Below are 24,339 nucleotides of genomic sequence, written 5' to 3' on the forward strand. Positions count from 1 at the left end.
TGCTCATTTCTCATGAAGTATTTTATAGAGAACATGCCGTTGGTGAAATATCTTAATGTTTTCTTTGACCATTGTGGACCGCAAAATAAAAAACCACACTGTGTTAAGGTTTTTCCGCTTTGATTTAGCTCAAAAAATTTAAGACCATTGACCATTATTTTCCTATTAGGCGTCATTTCTCCCTACCCTGTAATAGGGAGTTTGCGGTGATTAAAAAAAAAATAGAAAAGTAAACCGTATATACACCATGGAAGAATACGAACAGCTGATAAAAACTTCATGTAATAATAACCGCTTTAATGTGGTGTTGGTTAATGTTGAAGACCTAATTGTTTACAAAATTTGGTTGCCAGAGTAGTACCTACCAAAAAATCATTTTATCCGTGGAATCCAAAAATATTCCAAGGAGTCAGAAGGTTCAACTAAAAATATGCCAATCCATGCATTTTCACCACTACTACGAGAACTCAAACTTGGTTGTAGCACACGCTTTTATTAGCGGATGAGCCAACCACACCTTCAGGCTTAACAATAATAAAAAAATGCATTAATACTGCCTGAAGCATTGGCATATCCCAGTGGAAAGATTCAGATTAATTTTAAGAAGATTGTTGACATCCAAAAACTACAAAGTTATATACCGGATGTAGAAAATATCCAGGATTATTATAATGAATTGTTCAACTGGCCCACAACGACCAATAATATGCGTGAAAAGGATGAGTGATCACACTCTTCGTTTTTTGTTGGATTGTAATAATATTTTTTGTACTTTAATATAAATTACATTATTATGTGTATTTTGTTTCATTTTAATTTATTATAAAGTTTAGTTAAAGGTGACGATGAACAATTTATTTGAGAAACCTCAAGCCAATCAAGTTTGAGCTTATATAGAGCTTATTCTCAATCTTTTTTTCAAAAAATATTGAAGAAAAAAGTCAAGAAACACTGTATAAAGGGAATTGGGTCAATTACCATATAGAAATCTTCGTGTTTTCCTGACACAGTTTTTGTTTGTTTTCCGAAAATTTTAGTTTTGTGGGGTTTTTCAAAATAAGCGATTCAAATGTAAATCACCTAATATCGCATCGATTAACAAACCTGAAAAATCTTTAGACGATGACTACTTAACGACTAGAACCGAATGAACAGACAAACTCGGGATAACAAACAATGTTTTTATTTCTTGTTCAACTTTTAATTGCTTATTTAAACAGTGCTGTTTTTTTTTTCAGTATAAATGTAGAAAACCCTGCGAACGGGAACTTCAAGGATGTACAAGTAAGGAAGAACCTCATAAATGTAATAAAGCTTGCTTTGAGGAATGCTCTTTGTGTGAGATGTCAGTTATAAAAAGGCGTACCAAATGTTCCCATATGTACAAGGTAGCATGCTGTTTGGATCCTGATACTATAATTTGTAAAAAGCCTTGTAAGAAGCAACTACCATGCGGTCATATGTGTAAGAAAAAATGTGAAGAACTTTGTGGAGATTGTGAAGAGTTGGTATGTACTCATATGCTTTAATGTATTTTCCCATTGTTTTAGTTACATTTCTCTTTTAATGCATGAAGCTTTCAGTAATTATTTAACGTTTTATAAACAGAGTGAAATAATGCATAACTTGGTACTAGCATTGTTAAAGTGGGTGATATACTCTATACCGAGAATGTTGACATTTATTTAAATGATAATAATAAAATGTAAAATAATACTTAGATAAGGGTTTTTTTTGCTCAGTATATTAAAATTGTACAAGATATAATACATAGAATCGACAAAAAATTATAATTAGTGTTAGCTTTGGAATCCCTGTACATTATTAGGTGTGTTGGTAATGTACACTAGTGGTAGTCACTACTAATTTTTACTGAATGTCGTTTCATCTATGACTTGACATTTTGATTTGGTATTTACACTGGATGAAAGAAAGAAAATGTTTTTATTATGTTAAGTTTGAAACGCACTTTAGGAAGAACAAGGTCCAAGGGATCTGACATCGTTCTGTATATGGTGGTAGATTCAGCAGGACTTCCAACTTCTCTGTATGAGTTGTTTTTATGGCTCCTCCCGTAATACACAGTCATGCTAGCCTTTCTTTATTACTAGCAGCCCTATTGCTTCCACTTGCTGCGTCTTTGTTCACCACGCCACATACCCATATGTTATTGATCTAATAACCTTTTATGTATAACCATAGGGTCATTTTGGAGTCGAGCCCCCAGTTCTTACCGCACATTCTTCTACATCTGCCCAAGGACCTAGTAGTTTTCTGAGTATATGATTATTTCTTGTAAGCTTATGATCTAGGTTTTCTGTTTCTTTGGCAAATGGAATCTCTGTTTCTCCCAGCACCGGTTGTTTTAAGTGTTGTAATACTGTCTTTTTTGTGAAGTTGATGATTTGTGTTTTTTGATCACTATCAGTCTCTCTTGTTTAGAATAGTTATCAACTATATTTAGGGCTATTTGCATTCGCCCAGGTACAACTAGATACAACCTGGGCAAATTTGCTCCTGACGACGATTACAATATCGCCAGCGTATCCTAGACAGTAAAAGTCATTTGTGGACCAATTTTTGAGAAAATCATCTACCAAAGTTGTTCAAAGTAGAGGTTCCAAGTATCCTTCTTGTGGACAGCCTCCAACTGCCCTTTGCCTTGATGGTTGCTTTACCCAGACTGACTCTAGACTCAATATCTAAAAAAGTTGAGATAAACCTATTTAGATCCACAAGGAATCTAGGTTCCTGTAGTTGGCTGTATACCATATATCACAAAAATTTTTATTAAAAACCCTTTATAAAAGGTATATAATTTAAAAACCCAATCGGGCTATATCACAAAACGTTTTTGGAATCCATATTCCATCATTAGTGTCCCAAAAAGTATATAACCACTTAATTAAAAAGAACGTGAAATTTAAATTTTGACCAAGGTTAATACAAAATGTGGTTAATACTTACTAGGTATACATGTATTGAGCCACTAAATATGTGGGTAAAAACCCATTAAAATTTTTTTTTTTAATTTAGTTTAGATTATATGGTATTAAATATTATGATGTTAAAGTTACCAGTGGATTTGGTACCATGGCGACGTATGAGTCTTCGTAGATACTATACCAAATCCACTGGTAACTTTAACATCATAATATTTAATACCATATAATGTAAACTAAATTTAAACAAACAATTTTTAACGGGTTTTTACCCACATATTTAGTGGCTCAATACATGTATACCTAGTAAGTATTAACCACATTTTGTATTAACCTTGGTCAAAATTTAAATTTCACGTTTTTTTTTAATTAAGTAGTTATATACTTTTTAGGACACTGATGATGGAATATGCATTCTGAAAACGTTTTGTGATATAGCCCGATTGGGTTTTTAAATTATATACCTTTTATAAAGGATTTTTAATAAAAATTTTTGTATTTAGATCATCCAATGCTGAGTCCATAGGTTTACCAGGTTGGTGTACATATTGACAATTGCTTATAGGATTATATTTTAGCATTTCGTTTCTTATGTATCTATTCAGAAGCCTTTCTAGCGTTTTTAAATAGAATAGTCGAAATGATTATTTGTCTATATGACTTTGATGTCAGGTCTGATACTTTGCCTACCGTGGGCAAGTATGTGACTTTAACCACGTAATTTTTGTCCGGTTTCCACTATTTGATTTACATAACTTGCCATTCATAGAATCACTGTTTTCTAACCTTTTAACCTAGATATTAAACTGCATAATAAACCAATTTTTCTGGTAAAACTAGAGTCATCCAACATGGATTTCAATTTCTTCCACAATTCCACAGCTGTAACTGCTTCATTAATGTGAACATACAGCGATGGATCTATTCTTAAAATTAATTTTGCTTTTAATTTGGTGTCATGTTCTGCTACTAATTCCACGTTGCGTTTTGATAATCCTTCTAACAGTAGAAAGTTTTCAACTGCAAACGCCCAATGTATTTGCTGACCGTTGACAACAACAATTTATTAGGTTATCCATGAAAGTATTAAATGAAAAATAATTTTTCGAAAAAAAAATACATAATCTAGCTGGACTGATCCCTAATTTGTCAATATTGGATGAGATATCAAAATACTTAAGATTGTTGGTGTGTAAAATATTAATAAAAACACACAATATGCTACCGAGTGGGTTATGACTTTAATACTAACGTTGCTTAAAAGTTTGACATTAGACTATTTTATAGTTCCGGTTGCTTTTTTTTTCTATTACTAACATGAATTTTTCTAAGAAGGAAGTGATTTGTACGGTTTTAGTGCTAGGAGAGTATAACAAAAATGTGCTACTATCAACAAGAATTTATCATAAAAAATTCACTGATAGACGACAAAAACGAAGAGAAGCTTTTCGAAGTTTACTATGGCTTGTTTTTAATTGTTCCAACTGTAGGCAAGTTTACTCCACTAAATGATGACATTTTGACACTAATGACATTTATGAAATTTTAAAATTCAAAATTTATATCGACAATTTTTTGTATTTTCTGCGTTATTCCTTTAATTTTTAGATTTTTCGTTTGCGTTTATATAAAAAAACAGTTCTTTTCGGAACTATTTAGCGACGTATTGGTGTTATTAAGATAAAAATATGGATTCAATGCCAAGTACTAGTGGTAATGATCTTTCTCCACCTAAAAAACGCCGAGTAGATTTGGGTCATTTATCATCAAATGAAAAACAATGCATTATAAACATGTAAAAAAATTGATAATCCTGGAATGAAAATAACAGCCATGGTAGCAAAAATAAAACAGGCAAAGGTTTTGCAGAATAGTTATTGTTAAAATCAAGACTTACTACAGTAATGTGCTAATTTTAGGTGTTGCGAGTTCAACTATTTACAGAACAATTAAGGAATATAAGCAGACTGGAACAGTAAGATGTCCTAAAAATATAGGCGGTCGACCCTCTATCCTTGCCACATACGATGAAAGAGTTAAAACATCTCTACAACAGATAGTACACAGCTTCTTTTTGAAGAACGAAATGCCCACTTTAAATAAAATTTTAAGTGAAGTTAACAACCGCCCAGATCTTCCAAATATGTGTCATTATTATATAAATTCTTGAATCCGGACGATTTTCTTTTACAATGTGATAAATAAACTAATAAAATAAAATTCTTCAACTTCTTCATAACAATCCAACATTTTTTTATTGTAATTAGAAAAACAAAAAAATATATATTGGAAGTGAATTGGAAAAAATTTGTATTCAAATATAAACAAACAAAGTTAGGTTAGAATCGACGCGTGGGGTTGACCCATCGAGTTAGAATCTATGAAGAAGCTATGAGCATATTAACGTGTGTATTAAAAACGGCGTCAGTAGGTGTGGCTAACGATCACACCAATATGGCGGTGAAATCAGGTCAGGAGTCGATAATATTAAACATATTATACAAATATGACTAGTTATTTAGAAGATTAATCATAATCTAAAAAGTGCAATACATTTTTAATAAACTATGATTTATTTATCTCGCGGTAAACACTAAAAACACGACATATTATACAAAAAGATAAATACAGTCAAATAACAAGTTGTATCTGAAAGAGATAATAATATAAATAATATTTTAAAGGGTAAAATGAATATACGGTATGAAATAAAAGAAATACTTTCGTTTTACAACTTATATATTTCATAACTTCAAATTAACTGACTCTTTAGTTCAATTATCAAAGTTAAAAGAAAAGATATTATATATATATATATATATATATATATATATATATATATATATATATATATATATATATATAATTTATTATATATATTATATATAATAAAATTATTAAAAAAACAATATCTGCCGAATATCACAATGGAAATACTGTGTAGAAATAAAAATAATTATGTTGCAGTAGTTAATAAAAATTTTAAGATATTTAGGATGAAGATATTTGAGTATTCTCAAGAATAGCAAGATCTTCCTTACTTATAAGATTTTTTGTAAATACCATTAATTTATTCTCTGAAGTACGGGCCATTACTTTGTTTACATATTTATATACTAACCTGTGGAACATTACTCCTGAAGATTTTTTATTAACATTGCTTCTGCTACTGCAACTACGTTGCGAACAAGAAACCGTTATTATGCGCTATCACAATATAATATTACAGTTTTTATAAAAGTATTATAAAACTAAAAATATTCGAAAAACAACAAACGTAAACAACCACACAAGATCTGCCAAAACGATCATAACAATATGGCGGCACTGACGTCGTTTTTAGTCACGTGATGCCCTCTCCATAGATTTTAACTCGATGGGTTGTCCGATACTTATTACTGGATTACCGCAAGCCCGAGATAATCAACCAAAAAAGAAGATGTATTTAGTGACTTTTCTAGTAACTTTCTTGAGTGTGGATCTGTCTTTTTAGTTTACTCCTCCTGGTTAAAAAACAAACCATAGAATGGTTTCAACGGACTGGACACGTCGGATTGCGAGAAATCTGATCGAATAAAAACTATTGTAAATAAAGAAAATAAATTAGGTATAATCCTTAGTGCCGCGGAGAATCCGCATATTCGTACGAGGGAAATTGCAAATGCTTTTGAAATTAGTGTTCTTTTTTTAAGTGTTTTGAAATTAGTGCAGGAAGAATTTTAAAAAATAACAAGATGCATCCATGTCATGTACAATTGCATCAATGGCTTAACGAGGATGACTATAATAAAAGTATAGAATTTTGTCGATTAGTTCAGGAACAAATTCAGAATGATGCATGTTTCTTCGAATGCGTCTTATTTGTAAATAAAACTAATTTCCATCAGAATGATACCGTAAACAGACTGAATTTCCACTTTTACTCAATTTCTAATCTACACCACATTCTCACCCATAGTCAAATAAGTTAGTCGTTATATGTTTTTTACTAGAATTCTTGCAAATTATGTCATCAGACCCTACGTTCTCGGTTATCACGTAAACGACGAAATGTATTTACTTTTTTTGGACAAGTTATCTTCGAGTTATTGGTATATAGGATTACCATTGAACATACGTTAGAGAATGTGGATATTACCCGACAGCGCTCCAGTACATCACCATTTTTTAGTAAATGAGGATTTAAATGATAATTTTTCTGGAAGATGGACTAAATTGGAGAAGGCCATAAGGGAGCCTCCACGACATCCAGAGTTAACACATTCGCTGCTGACTTTTTTCGAGAGGTGTTACCCAGGAGTGGCAATACCTTTTTTTATAAAATATCATTGTAATTGATATGAGAATATATATTAATATTAAATTAATTAAATAAAGTGTATATTTATTTATAAAATGTGATTTGAATTTTTGACTCCGATGGGAGTCATGCGCACCTGGCTAAGAATTTCTAGTGTATCGCTGACTGACTCCGATCGGCACAAGGCAAATTAGAACGTTTTTCTAGAAAAATAATTATATAACGGAATTTTAGAAAAAATATACTTATTTAAAAAATTTATAAAGAACAGAAAGCTTCACACATTGATTTGATTTTGTTTCACATTCAGCAATTTCAAAGCATTCAACATAAAATCCGGGTTGATCAGGACATTTTTCGCATTGATATATTGTCTGCTTTTTAATTTTGTTTCCAAGGCATATTTTCCAACGCTTTCTCTTTGCTCGCTCCTTATTAACCATAGGAAATTTTGAAATACTATGTCTGTAGGCAGGAATATTTCTTGTTTTTCACAGTTTGAAGAGCCTGACATACTTTCCGCCATATTGAATCACGAAACTACCACAGCAAAGAACTGGTAAATTTTTTTTTGACACTAAGTCCTCACTCACACCCTGACGTCGGCTAACGTCGGCTTCATGTTTAGTAGAATATATCGTCTTAAAAATCAACGGGTTGCTGTCCCCGATCGGAGTCATGTGCACCTAGCAAAAGACCACTTTGACTCCGATCGGAGTCATGCGCAGCGAAAGTGTTAAGCAACCTAGGCTTTATTCTGGGCCATATAAAAGATGTAGAAAAAGACCAGCACAACTAAACAAGATATGAAGGAGAGAATGAAAAATAAATGTATAGGATTAAACAGAAGTCATTAACTAGTATGTCGCTCTTTTGAAGATCACTTGCAAAATTATGTATTGACGTCGATGGAGGCCGTTTTAACCATTTATTATAAATTAATCGATTTTCTTGTTATTTCTGTTAAGTAAATACATTGTATAACTAAGTCTTAGTTAATGGGTGTTTTTATGAATATAATTAGCTTTGCAATATATTAGAGGAGAAGGTACAAATATGGGCTACCATTTTGTTTGTTGCTGATATCTTGACTATTTTTTGATCGAAAAAGTTCAAATTACGTAATTGGCATGTAGAATTGTTTTGCTCTTTTGTGCTAGTCCGTTTTTATGCCTAGTAAGATATTTTTTTCTGTAATGTCATAAAAACACTCACGGTGTCATTTAAGTAAGAAACGGAAATGTGTACTAGTAAAAATATTTTTATTTTTATTTTATAATTTTTTATGTACAATATTCACACACATACTCGTCTCTTTCTGCACCAGAACAATCTATATTTGCCCACAATCAATTTTTCACCTCGATAATCCTCACAAAATTTTCCGTCACAGAAAATACAATTTAGATCCGCATTTTCCGGATCCGTTACACCAGGAATCTCTTCCAAATCCATATCTTCATCAGCTGGTTGAAATTCCTACTCACTATCGTTGCCAGAAGAACTTTCGATTTCCTGTTTCCGCCTCTCTGACTTGTTTTTAATTTTTTTCTTAGTCACCTCCCTTGTGGACTCAGCCGTAATGTGTCGTTTTACTGCTTGTACATTTAATTTCTTTTTGCTGTTTTGCTGGTCTAATGCTTCCTTGTAAGGTGAAGAAGTTATTACCCTTGATTTCGATGATTTTCTACCACGATTTGTAGATTTTTTCCTGATCGACGGCACTGGCGATATTTCAAATGGACTTTGCAAACCAGAAGGACATGTTCACTGATGTTGCTTGCTTCTGGTGTTTTTGGTAGGATAGCAGGTTCAATAGTTTGTGGATTTACAAACTTCTACAAACTAGAAGGACCTGGTTCACTAATATTGCTGGCTTCTGGTGTTTTTGGTAGGATATCAGATTCAATAGCTTGCGGACTTACAAACTTCTGAAAACCAGAAGGACCTGGTTCACTGATGTTGGTGGCTTCTGGTGTTTTTGGTAGGATAGCAGGTTCAATAGCTTGCTGTTCTATATGGCTGTGGTTGTTACTCTCAATTTCTGCTGCAATAAAATCTGCAACTGAGAACACAATGGATAAATTCCAGTGGCGCGGAATCCATTTACAGCAATTTCTCCAGTTTGGCTTTTAAGGTATGCTTTGCCAAAAAGTTCTCCAATACTGAGAGAGGGCGCGGTTACTACGACGTAACCATTGCCTGATTTCTTCGCTATAGTATGGCTTGAGCGTTCCCATGAAAGTTTTGTCTAGCGGTTGCAGTTTGTGTGTTGAATGTGGAGGTAATGAAATTACAACTGTTATTTTCCCTTGCCATATTGATCACATTTAGATTGCAAGTATGGCTGTAGTGTCCATCCAATATAAGAAGTACAGGAAAGTCCTCTTTGAAGGGTTTAACAGTATCTATGAAGTGTTTAAACTACTGTGTAAATAAATTAGACTGCACCCAACCACTAGGATGAACGGCTGATATCGATCCCGGAGGAGTACCTTTCATGAGTTGCACATTCATATTCTTTCTTGTGAAGATTAACATGGGTGTGATAAAATTCCCTCCAGCACTCATACATGCAATTAAAGTGATCAATGATCCTCTCTCAGCCTGCTGCCAAGTCAGCGATGCGATTTGTCTCTTTCCTTTGCGCCCCACTATTGCTGCAATTTTATTTTGCACCATGTTTAGGCCTGTTTCATTTACGTTGTAAACCGGATTACTGGAAAAATTGTATTTATCATATGATTTTTCCAGATGATCAAAAAATATTTGAACATTCTCTTTGTTAAAGCTAGCTGCCCGTCCAAAAGACGTTCGAGTTGGTCCCCTTAAAGCCAATGTATTTTTATGACGCGCCAAGAACAAATCTAGCCAACCTCTACCAGCTTTTTTTAACTGCGTAAAGGGATGATTTAATCCATTTGATTCAGCTAGATTAAATGCCATTCGTTTGATATCAGTCCGCGTTAAACCATAGAATTTCGCTTCCATTTGAAGGATATAGTCCACCAAACATTTTTCTAAATCTGGACCAAGAGTAGTTCCTCTTCCCAGTTTCTTAAGTACTGCTTCATCTGTACTCAGTTCAGTCATTTTTGCTAACCGTTGTACTGTCGATCTCGGGAAATTATACGTTTTAGCTGCTTTTAATGTACCCATCGTTTTATCTCTCACAGCTTGAATAGCAGATTTCATGCTATCTGGATCCCAGGACTTTCGTTGTTTTGTACTTACAATATTTTTTCTAGGCATTCTGAAAAGAAAAAAACCCTGTAGACTACACTGATACAAATATGGGCTAGCTCATATTTGTAGCACCACGCTAGCCCATATTACAACATAACCAAACATATATTCAAATGTTAATACCTAAAATGCAACATAAATTAACAGAAAAAGTCGAAAATATTATGAAAATACTAGCCTTTCGCTTACGATGTGTGATAAAATATTAAATTTATTCTTAGTTTTCACCGGAAAAAAATTGAAATAAAAACATACATACCTGAAAAATTTCTTGAACAGCGTCAACACTAACGTGATTGTTTCAACGGTCACTGGATCTAGGTCACCGTAAGCTTTATTCGTTATTATTTTAGACTAAAGAGAGTCTAGTCAAGCTATTGATATATAGATGGTGATGTGTATTTCATATTAATTGCGATAGCCCATATTAGTAGCATAGCCTATATTTGTACCTTCTCCTCTAACAAAGTAAAGATCAGTCAAGATTAATATATATATATATATATATATATATATATATATATATATATATATATATATATATATATATATATATATATATATTAAAAAATTTCCAATTTCTAATCTAAATTAATTAAATACAAATTAATTTAATTAGGTATAGCGAATTAAGAAATGATAAAGTACCATAAAGAACATTTCATTACAATATTAAAATACAGGGTGTTCCATTTAGGAAAACTCAGAAAATACTCATTCCAAGTTGAAAATATTTTTTTAGTATGGTCTATCTATGCTCCAACCTTTACCTAAATAATTTTTTGAAGCGAAGCTTCTATACTGGTGTTGTAGTACTTCTTTATAGCAAAATGGAAGGAAAAGGTCACGGAAGAAGCCCCACGAGACGGCATCACGAGTAGTGTCACGAAATAGCGGTCTTCACATCGATTCACTACTCTCCATTAGTTCATTTCTAGTCATCATATATTTATTTTAATATGGTTTAAATTAAAACTGCATGAAAAATGACAAAATACAGACAATAAAAAGTAAATAAATAAAAGAATATCTGTCAATAAAAGATTTAGTAAAACAAACAGAAAAATAAAAGATCGATACTAGAATTTGATTCGTAACGATTCTCAAATGGTCAAAATTTAAGTCATCGTAAATGTCATCAAATTAATAACAATAGGTTTTTATTCTAGACACTTCTCGTTTTAAAATAATTTCATATAAATACAATGTCGGATTTTTACCATTATCAGTTCGATTACAAATACGAAGATATTTCTAAAGCAGCAGCACATATTAAATATGGCTTTTTACGAAAGAGTCGTCACAGTAAATAGTTGAAAGAGTCCATTTACGCCACGAGGAGAGTTCGTTATACAATTTTATTAAAATCTACACAATTAATAAAATAAATAATAAAATTACTTTGTTGAATTTTAAAAATATTATTTAAATTTTGAAAAATACAGAAAACTTCGTATGAATCTTCGCGCTAGTCTACAGTACAGCCTACTGTACCACTTTTTCTAACTCTTACGACAAATGAGTAATTGGACTCCCTCGTATTAATGCCGCATCCTGTAGATAATTTTATAATTTTTTCAAATTTCGATGTATGAATCATTCAGTATATATTTATTTTAATAGGTATCGAAAACCGTGCCAGACTGCAATCACGTTATAAAAATTGAATGTAAAAATGAAGCTGACAGAAAATATTGTAGTAAGGGTATATGTCCTCTTATTTTACCATGCGGTCATCAATGTAAGAAGAAATGTAATGAACCCTGCAGAACAAGATGTAAAGAATTGGTTAATTGCAACATACCGAGCCCTTGTGGACATATGATCAAAAAAATTCAATGTTATCAAAAAGAAAGTGGTAAGTATTATACGTTTTCTAATTGATTGGATATCATTATGTAATATAATAAACGAAATAATATACAATATGGAAATAACTAGTCAATTTAAATTGTCAGTTATTTGATTCCTCATTGTAATATTTGCGGAATTTAAATTTATCGATAAATTATCAGTAAGATTTTCTCACAAAATTGAGTGTATTGTCCAATGATGGATGCAGCATGTGGCATGTTTAATCGCATGTCAGATGGACTCTGATATCTCAAAATCATTTATTTTTAAATCGAGTAAGAACGACAAGGATATAGTTTAAAATACTTGTAGCAGTTTTTTTTTTAATTTCATTATTCCAAAAAAATTACTAAGGGAATTGTTTTATAATATTATTAATATTTGGAAGAGTAGCTTTCTTATTGCGGGCTACAGACGGAGCGATGGATCGCACAGAGGTATAAAAAAAGACGAACGACTGTAACGATAGATAGCGCGAACCGCACATTGTGTACCTTTGCGCTGGCTCCACACATGGGGCCCAACGTTGGCCCCAACAGCGTTCGTCCAATGTATGTACCAACAAAACTATGTTTGGAGCCAATTTTGGCGCCAACGTTTTTATGACTTGTTCCAACGTTGGGAGTTTTCCGTGGACTGTCGGTTTTTGCGTGCACATCAAAGGGATTGGCGCCAATACTGGTGTTGCCGTTGATGCCGACCACACATTGGCGCTACAGCAGTGTTCCAATCGTCGCGCGTCGTATAATTATGCTATTTGCGAATAATTTAATTGTTGGCGCGTAATTTTCGCATCCTGCATAAAATTAGGTACCTAATTTTGCACAATATAGTAAAGCAAAAGAAAATAAACCAATGACAAGCCACAGTTTATAAAAAGCGGTCTCGCCTTCTCTTCTTTTTTTCTTTTAAAACACTTGTGCTGCCATTTTACACAGCATTATTTTTAGAAAATAAAATTTCTATAGAAATTTGCTCTCTCCTATCCAATCTTAATTCTCAAAGACTAAATTTGTTGATTACTTTTCTTAATCTGGCCAAAATCAATCTATAATATATTTGTATCTTATCTACTATAACATAACCTTACAAATTCCTCTCTATTTTTACACCTGGGTTCTCTATCATCCGTTGGTAGAAAAAAAAATGAAGAACTTGGACAGTCCATAGTAAAGTAGCTATTGAATTAAGTAGATAGCTGCAGAAGAGTTTGCTGTGGAACTCTGAGGTCCTCATCACCAATTTTATATATATAAATAACTAAAAAGCACCTAATAGAAAAGATTATGTAGAAAAAGACTGGTTGCTACACCCAAGCGAGAAAAGTTTTATTCTGTGTTGAATTGTCTTTCCTATACTAACTGTCTGGCCCAAGAAGAAGAAGTTTTAACTTAGTGTTCATTCAATATAAAATAATTTCAATTTAGTTTTATATGGGGATATTCGATTGTCTTGAGCAAGTTGAGAATATCCCCCCTGAATTAGCTGGGCAAATTATCCCCTGGGATATTACCCAATAAAGGAAGAAGAAGAAGAAATTAATATGCAAGGATTTGTTGTCAAGGATTTATGTGTTGATATATTAATGGGAAATGAATTGGAAAAGAAGAAAGTAAAGATAGATTTTGAAGAAAAAATGGTAACTTTGGAAGGGCAAATAATTAAGTTTATGCAGAAAGATGAGGTGGAAGAAGGAATAAGAGTTGATAGGATATTATTAAAAGAAAGTAATGATGTTTATGAAGAAGAAATGTATTTTGATGGTAGGGAGATGTCCCAAAAGAATGTAAAGGATAATTGTAGTGAATATTTAAGGAATGGAAATTTTAAGCAGATGAATGCCTACGAGGTGGAGTGCGTAAAATTGGAAGCAAGGAATAATGAGTACATAATGAAAAATAATTTTATTTGTAAAGAAGAAGATGTGATAAAAGTTTTAAATTGCCCTGAAGAATATAAATCAATAGTCGTTTTCATATTGCAGCAACATAAGGGACTTATCAATAAAGAAAATAGAATTGCACAAAATTACATCCATAGTATAAAAGTTAAAGAAGAAAAAGATTTTAAAACAAAATCATACCCAATACCATATAAATACAGAGAAGAGTAAACACAACGATTAATAATATGTTAGAAGATGGAATCATTGAGAAGGCAGATACACGTTTTATAAACCCTATAGTAGTAGTACGTAAAAGATCAGGTGAAATCAGGTTATGTTTGGATGCAAGGAATATTAACAAGATTACTGAAAAGCAATTTGAAGCACCAATGAATATAGATGGAATACTAGGAAGAATTACAGGAATGTAATTTTTCACTAAAATCGATTTACAGCATAGTTTTTGGTTAATACCTCTAGAAAGAAAAAGTAGACAGTATACGGGATTTCAGATAGATGAAGATGGATAGATCAATTCAAAGTAGTACCATTTGGACTTCAATCATCTTGCAGTGCTCTATGTAGATGTCTTCATGATATTCTGGATCAATATGAACATTTTGTAATTCACTACACTGATGATATATTAATTTTTTCTAAAACGGCTGAAGATCATGAGAAACACCTAAAAATTATAATCAACAGATTAGACAAAGTTGGACTAAAAATAATAGATGGTAGATTTCATTGTTGTGAATCAATTTGACATCATATTTGTTGTCTTATCCATATGGACATTGTTTATGCCCTAAAAATCATAATTTGGGGTTAGATACAAAATTGATTCTATAAATTTTGTATCTAACCTAAAATGTGAAATATTTCTTTTAAAATTAATTTTGGGGTATTGAAATGATATTAAACATAGGAGAAAGAAAAATAGTGTTTAAAAAAAAAATAATTTTTAAGTTATATACTAGAGAATATTATAAAATATATTTATGTGAGGGCATTTTTAAGAAATTAGCATATAATAAGTGTAAAAAGTTTTTTTTAATAATTATGATATATTTAAGTGAGCCATGTGCATGTGCATAGGCAACCAAATATACTCTGAATAAGTGACAGACAGTTAAATAATAGTTAGGAATATAAAGTGGGGTTATTTGTTAATTTGAAATGTTTAGTTTACATATAGTTACGGATTTGAAATAGTGTAGTTTATTAATTTAGGTTGTTTGATTTACATATATCTGATATTTATATATATTTCTGATCTGAAAAGCCTAAATGTCGATAAAATTCTCGATAGAAAAGTAAAGAATTATCTAGAACTCGGAAGATAACCTTGTTTGCGAAATAGAGTATTCGAGAAAATTCATATATTTAGGAAATAGAACAATTCGAATATGATTTCTTGCCAGATGATTCTGGAATATTGAATATTGAAGGATAACCGAAGCGGAGAACGAAGACATTGAGTGGTGATTAAAATCTATATAGTGGAGAACAGTTTCATTTAGGCATTCAGTGACAGAAAGGTACAAAATTTTGTTAACATAATTTAATTAGTGTCATAAGAATTTCAATTTTAAAGATTGTTTGTTTAAAATTTACATTGTCTATATAATTTAATTAGTTTCATAAGAATTTCAATTTAAAGATAGTTTTTTTTTTAATTTACATTGGCTATGTTAGATATATGTGTGTGTTTCATAATAGATACAATAAAGATAATTCCAAAAAGTGCTTACAAACTAATTCTTTGAGAACCGCGATAAAAACCCTATATATATATATATATATATATATATATATATATATATATATATATATATATATATATATATATATATATATATATATATATATATATATATATATATATATATATATATATATATATATATATATATTATTAAATAACACTCATTGCTCATTAAAACACTATTCACAAACAATACATCATCACAATATATATATATATATATATATATATATATATATATATATATATATATATATATATATATATATATATATATATATATATATATATATATATATATATATATATATAAAGTAGTTAGGTATTATTGACTGACACGTTATGTAAAATAAAGTTTTATTTTGAGGTTGCAGTCATTAATAGGGCAGGAAAGTAAAACTCTTTGTTCTTAAATCAAGCTTTCGCAAAATTTATTTGCTTCTTCAGGATATGCTAAAATATGGTATCAGTAAATACAACGAAATTAGAACTAAATAGCATTGTATAAAACTAGTAAAAAAACTTACAACATGAGGTTAATCCATTAAATTTTCAAATTTGCAAAACATTAAAAATTAACTTATTTTAAAAATTATACAGTTATGTAAGTACAACATTCCAATTTAATTTAATTTTGTAAAAATTCATTTTGACATTGATTATGTTGATGTTTGATTTATGTCAGAAAGACACTCGTTTCTGTTTATTATATTTTTTGTTGTTGATAACTAGCTCTTGATTGTTATTATGGTTACGTACAAAGTGGCGCCAAATATGAATATTTAAATTTTTTGAAATTCTAATATTTATAGTCAGAAAATCTAATATTGGAAAATTATAGTATTAATTTTCGTAAGACAGAATGTAATTATAGATATTGCTTAGTTTATCAATATCAGTTTTTTTATTAACGCATTGATATTTATTTATGCATACCATTTCTAAGAATTCTCTTTTATTTAATTGATTTTCGCGTCTTAATATATTAGTTTCATTGAAATTAAATGAATGATTTTTATTAATTGCATGATCTATTAATGCACACGTATTTTTATTATTTCTAAGGTCACTTTTATGTGATGTTAGTCTGCCTATTAGATTTCTAGATGTGTGTCCGATGTATGACTTATCACAATTTTCGCATGGTATTATATAAACTACATTTGAGCTTTCCATAATGCTAATAGGTGATTTAGTTTTTGTATACAATGATGCTAATGTTTTAACATTTTTAGTTGCAATTTTAATATCAGAATAGTTAGCAAAGACTTTAGTTAGTTTGGGTGTTAATGTTGGTATGTAAGGTAGTGATGTGAAAGTAAATTGAGATTGCACGATTTGTTGATTTGGTTCTCTTGTTTGATTCATGTCAATCATTCTATTATTAGGATTATTAAATAAAAATTTGTTAATTATTTTAATTGGGTACGAATTCTCTAATAAAATGTCTTTAAGTTCTAATAACCCTTTGTTGATGTTATTGATGTGTGATAATTTGACTATTCTGTTTTTTAAAGCCAATATCAAATTTATTTTCATATGAGGTGGATGTTGTGAATGATAATTAATAAATCTGTTACTAAATATAGGTTTTCTGTACCATTCAGTGCTTAATACATTTTGTGCATTACGTTTGATTTTTATGTCAAGATATGGGATGCTATTTTCTATCTCTTTTTCACATGTAAATTGTAAATGTTCACTATAATTATTAAAAGTTTGTAAAGTTTCATTTATTTTGTCTGCAGGTAAAGCAAGTATTAAGTCATCTACAAATCGTTTGATAAATGGGATATGAAAAGGCAACTTTTTTAAAGAATCTCTTATTAAATCGTCTAGTACATAATTACATAATATACATGATATACTTGAGCCCATAGGTGTGCCAAAAATTTTGTTTATAGAATGCATTATCAAAAATCAATATATTAGAATCAAAAATGAATTCTAAAGTGCTTAAGAACGTTTTTTTGTTAATTTTGCAATTTATTTTGATTTTATCCCAATGTCTGTTTATACTATCATTAATAATATGTAGTGGTAAATTAGTAAATAAAGATATAACGTCAAAGCTTACTATTATATAATTATTTGGTAGTTGATAGTTATTGATAAAATTACTTAGTTCAAAGGAATCTTGTATAGAGAAACTATTATCTAAGTTATATGACCTTGTAAGAATATCATTCAAAAATTTTGCTAATTTATTATTATTATATTATTATACAAAATGTATTAAGCACTGAATGGTACAGAAAACCTATATTTAGTAACAGATTTATTAATTATCATTCACAACATCCACCTCATATGAAAATAAATTTGATATTGGCTTTAAAAAACAGAATAGTCAAATTATCACACATCAATAACATCAACAAAGGGTTATTAGAACTTAAAGACATTTTATTAGAGAATTCGTACCCAATTAAAATAATTAACAAATTTTTATTTAATAATCCTAATAATAGAATGATTGACATGAATCAAACAAGAGAACCAAATCAACAAATCGTGCAATCTCAATTTACTTTCACATCACTACCTTACATACCCACATTAACACCCAAACTAACTAAAGTCTTTGCTAACTATTCTGATATTAAAATTGCAACTAAAAATGTTAAAACATTAGCATCATTGTATACAAAAACTAAATCACCTATTAGCATTACGGAAAGCTCAAATGTAGTTTATATAATACCATGCGAAAATTGTGATAAGTCATACATCGGACACACATCTAGAAATCTAATAGGCAGACTAACATCACATAAAAGTGACCTTAGAAATAATAAAAATACGTGTGCATTAATAGATCATGCAATTAATAAAAATCATTCATTTAATTTCAATGAAACTAATATATTAAGACGCGAAAATCAATTAAATAAAAGAGAATTCTTAGAAATGGTATGCATAAATAAATATCAATGCGTTAATAAAAAAACTGATATTGATAAACTAAGCAATATCTATAATTACATTCTGTCTTACGAAAATTAATACTATAATTTTCCAATATTAGATTTTCTGACTATAAATATTAGAATTTCAAAAAATTTAAATATTCATATTTGGCGCCACTTTGTACGTAACCATAATAACAATCAAGAGCTAGTTATCAACAACAAAAAATATAATAAACAGAAACGAGTGTCTTTCTGACATAAATCAAACATCAACATAATCAATGTCAAAATGAATTTTTACAAAATTAAATTAAATTGGAATGTTGTACTTACATAACTGTATAATTTTTAAAATAAGTTAAGTTTTAATGTTTTGCAAATTTGAAAATTTAATGGATTAACCTCATGTTGTAAGTTTTTTTACTAGTTTTATACAATGCTATTTAGTTCTAATTTCGTTGTATTTACTGATACCATATTTTAGCATATCCTGAAGAAGCAAATAAATTTTGCGAAAGCTTGATTTAAGAACAAAGAGTTTTACTTTCCTGCCCTATTAATGACTGCAACCTCAAAATAAAACTTTATTTTATATATATATATATATATATATATATATATATATATATATATATATATATATATATATATATATATATATATATATATTGTTATGATTAGACTTCGGCAAATATGCATATTGCATATTTTGCATATTGTGCATATTTTATGCAAATATTTCATATTTTGGCATATTTGTATAAAAGTTTGCATAAAGTGCATAAAAGTTCAGATTTTTATACTGTATTTGAAAATTTTTAAACATACCAATTTATTTCAATTCTTGTATAAAATTTTGTAGTCATTTTAATCAAGAAATGATCTAAGTACGTAATCTCTACAGGTACAAAACATTTACAATTTCAAAGAAGATCAATTTAAGTAGCCCTCAACATTCTTAGAAAGTCTCGGTCACTGAGGCATTCAGTTATTGGATAATCGCTAAGGGTTCGCTCATTTGCATTTTATGATCTAATCCCCAAATCTATCTACAATTTATTGTATCTTAACAGCATGTAAACGGCTAATAGTTTTGTTCCTAATTTAGGGATTTTCCAAAATCTCCCAGTTTATTGAATTAGGTACCTAAACATTTCTAATTTGATGCTCAGATTTGTAAATCATTTTTGTTTTGATATTCAAAGCGTAAACACTCGTTGTGCGTAACAAAAAGGAAGATTGTGATTTTATAATGCCTAAAACAACCAGTGCTTCAACTTGGATTAAACCTTATAAAGAGCTGTCTATGGATATGGGAAAAATCTACTGTTCAGTCTGTGGCAAAATTGTAAGTATCTAATATTTTCTATTAAATATCTAATATTTCATACATACAGGGTGTTTCCAAATGACACTTACAACGTTTGACTGTAGATACTTCTCGAAAAATTGAACAAAACGATATAGTTAATGAGGGGTCAAACTTATTTACTTTTCGAGATACAGGGTGTTAAAATTAAAAAAAAATTAAATTCTTTTAGTTAATAACAACAATAACTTTAAAACCAATAAACGTATTTACTTGAAATTTAGTACTCGTAGGTTGTTTTTAAATGAAAAATAGCTTCCTTTAGTGAGAAAAAATTGTCCATGGTACAATACAATGGTGTGTATTTAGAAACATTTTTCACCTTTACTTTTTTTTATGAAGTCAGCTATTCTAAAACACAATTATTTTTATTGTAATTGAATTAACAAAAAAAAACTTTTGTTGAATTTTAAAATAAGTTATATGATGTACTAATGGTTAGTAACAAAAACTAATTTGTGTATTAATACTGCATTTAAAACACTTAGCGAGTGTTTTTTTTTCAAACCAGTTATTTGATTAACCAAAAACACCTTGTATATTTTTATATTTTAAAGGTTGGGTTAAAATAAAGGTTTTTATTTTTATTTATAGATAGCATGTGAGAAGAAATTTCAGATAGACCAACATGTGAGAACTGCTTCACACATTGCAAAAAAAGGAAAAATAGGAGGAAAACATCAAACTTCAATGGCTAAATGTTTCCAATCTACTTCAAAAAAATTAGATGAGCAAGAAACTTTTAATGAAGACTTGTGTCGCGCATTAGTGTCTGCAAACATACCGCTTTCAAAATTAGCAAATGTAAATTTTAGTTCGTTTCTAAAAAAATATTGCAAACTTAATGTTCCAAGTGATCGGTCTCTAAGAAGAAATAATGTGAACGGGCTATACTCGTCGGTGTTAATTAATATTAAGGAAGAAATTGCAGATAATTATTTTTACATATCTGTAGACGAAACCACTGGTTCCTCAGGAAAGTATATTGCTCATTTATTGATTGGTGTTCTTAAAGAAGATACCTTACCAAAATCTCATCTTATTTCATGCCAGCAACTTGAGAAAACAAATGCTTTAACAATTTCGCGTTTTATACAAGAAACATTAGCAACTTTTTTTCTTCCGAAAACTATTCCTTCTAATAAATTACTGCTTATTTTATCGGATGCTGCTCCTTATATGGTGAAAGCAGGACAAAATTTAAAAATATTTTTCCCAGATTTAATACATGTTACTTGTGTAGCGCATGGATTAAACAGAGTTGCAGAGGAAATACGAAAAAAGTTTCTTCTTGTAAATACCATGATATCCAGTGTCAAAAAAGTATTTCTTAAATCTCCTATAAGAATTCAACTTTATAAAGAAATGCTACCTAACATTCCTCTTCCACCACAACCTATTTTAACGCGATGGGGAACATGGTTAGAAGCAGCTAATTTTTATGCAGATCATTTTGTTAAAATAAAGAACATAATTGATACGTTAACAGATGAAAGTTCCCAATCTCTTTTGGATTCTAAACAAACTTTTCAGAGTAACTTGCTTCAACAAGAACTTTCATTTATAAAATCAAATTTTAGTTTTGTTCAAAAAACAATTACTCAGTTAGAATCACCAAAACTGTCATTGTTCGAAAGTACAGCATTAATAAAAGAATTTGCGTCATGTTGTCGGAACGTTAGAGGTAATATTGGAAAAAATATTTTAAAAAAATTTGAAGCTACTATGGAAAAAAATAAAGGTTACCATATTCTTTCTGAAGTAGTCAGTGTTCTAGCTGGAAATATTTCGGAAACAATTAATTTAGAACCAAATGTTTTGATTAGTTTGAAAAATGCTCCCGTTACATCAGTTGATGTTGAACGAAGTTTTTCCATATATAAATATATGTACTCAGACAGAAGCCACAAGTTTTTGTTAGAAAATTTTGAACACCACTTGGTCATTTATTGTTACCATAATTCTAAATAAGTTTATTCATACTTAAAAATGATGTAGTTACTTAAAATAAATGTAAATCTTAATGAATAGTAGGAAATATTTAGTTATGTACACTTTTTTTTTAAATAAAATTGTTACTATTTTACGATTTTTTTATTTATTTGTATGCATATTTTGTAAAATATTTGCATATTTTCGGGTAAACACGTGCATATTTATGCGCATATTTTCTACATTTTTATTTGCATATTTGCCGAAGTCTAGTTATGATTCATTTTATCAGCCAAAGAGAAAAATAAAAATAAATACATAGACCATCTAAATAAATTTTTAATACATCCTGGTAAACAAAATTTATATATTATATTACGATAAGATTATATTAACAGAAAGTTTTGCTTGTCAATATCTGATTTTGTAAAACAATCGCAGGTAAAATATTTTTATATAGAATTAGAAAGCCCATACTCATTATAATCTCTTCATTGTTTGTATATGACCTAGGATTAAAATATTAAGAACCTTTTGTTATAGAAATGAATTATGTATTTGGTAACGAAAATAGAAAGCCAAGTTTAAAGCAAAAAATTTAGTTTCTCTGGAAACAGTAATGGGGTTTTTTTTTATATGATTGTAAACAAAATAAAGCTTTTTGATTGGACAGTTTTTGTTTGAATGGGAGAATTGATAGTTGATATATGAGAACAACAGGCAGTTGTTTTTGGATCATCGAAAGGAAAGGTCGCGTCTCGAGAGAGGGTGTGTTTCGTGAGTTTGGATACCGGCATTGTGAAACGAAGTTAGCAGAATTGTGGAAGGAGATTTCAAGTCGATGAAAAGATATCTTTGGATCTAAGGTGGACAGTTTCTGGAATACGTAGGAAATAGTTTGGTGGCACCAAGTTGATAGAAAGAGGTCCTTGTGTGATTGAGAAGTAGCTGAGTGTTTTGGAGAATTAACTTTCAAGTGTTAACTGTTGGAGAATTGAGTCAGGTGTTTCGTAAAGTCGCTGCAGGATAATTGCAGATACGAAAAGAAGAAATCCGAGGCGAATAGTGGCAGATCACATTGCTGTGGAGCGTGGACGATTCTGGATATGGTCCAAATACAATCTACGAAGGAAAGGTCAGTGATTTTCTGTTCAGAATTGAAAATTTTGAAACTGTGAATGAAGTTTGTTGACATCATTGTCGTTACCATTTTAACTCAATAGTAGACTTCATTTGTAAAATGTTTTAAAGTTTTGTTTTGCAATAAAGTAAATATTGAAAAATTAGAAAGATAAAAAGTTTTAAAGATATTCATTGAAATTGGTTTTAAATTAGTTTTGTCTTCAAGAAGACTTAAAATATTCTTTTTGTGTAAATTTTTTGTATTCATTTACGCTGATTGATAAGATAACGGCAAAATTTGATAATTGTTTTATTCTTCTTTAAATAAAATAAAGAATACAAATTTTTTGTAACATACTTTTTTTTTATTATTATCCTTTTTTCTCTATCCCGATAAATGACAACTAGGAAATCTTTGAACCCACACAACATAGGTTAATATAAGGAGATTTTTCACCCTGAGAACAATTAAGTTATTTTTTTGATTTGCTCAATTAATCAAGTAAAAAAAATTAATATATATATATATATATATATATATATATATATATATATATATATATATATATATATATATATATATATATATATATATATACATATGTATATATATATATATATATATATGTATATATATATATATATATATATATATATATATATATATATATATATATGAATATGATTATTTTCAGATGATCCGAAGATATTGCTAGCTCTGTGTTCAGAGCCCTGTAACGTTAAACTTGCGTGTAAACACAATTGTAGTGGTACATGTGGGGATTGTTTTCAAGGACGTTTCCATCAAAAATGTGCTGAAAAATGTGGAGTCCCATTGGTTTGTAACCATGAATGCACTATGCCCTGCAGAGAAGAAGTCTGTCCACCGTGCAAACAACCATGTAGTTACCGGTGTAAACATAGTAAATGTAACAAACTATGTGGAGAACCATGTACAAAGTAAGAAAATAAGTATTATATTTTTCCGTTATTTATTTTTTTCGTGGTA

The 24,339-nt window shown here is 29.8% G+C and overlaps 1 protein-coding gene across 2 annotated transcripts in view; it reads left to right on the forward strand.

Moving 5' to 3' along the window:
* LOC140439622 (NFX1-type zinc finger-containing protein 1-like) overlaps positions 1-24,339 on the forward strand; it is a 209,497-nt gene that overhangs the window by 149,044 nt on the left and 36,114 nt on the right. For both annotated transcript variants that reach the window (XM_072529649.1, XM_072529650.1), the window contains 3 exons: positions 1,239-1,508; positions 12,112-12,346; positions 24,026-24,290. In XM_072529649.1, coding sequence (XP_072385750.1) covers positions 1,239-1,508; positions 12,112-12,346; positions 24,026-24,290 — 770 coding nt within the window. The remainder of the gene's footprint in view (positions 1-1,238; positions 1,509-12,111; positions 12,347-24,025; positions 24,291-24,339) is intronic.

Source organism: Diabrotica undecimpunctata, chromosome 4 (genome assembly GCF_040954645.1).
Source record: "Diabrotica undecimpunctata isolate CICGRU chromosome 4, icDiaUnde3, whole genome shotgun sequence".
Classification (NCBI taxonomy): Eukaryota; Metazoa; Arthropoda; class Insecta; order Coleoptera; family Chrysomelidae; genus Diabrotica; species Diabrotica undecimpunctata.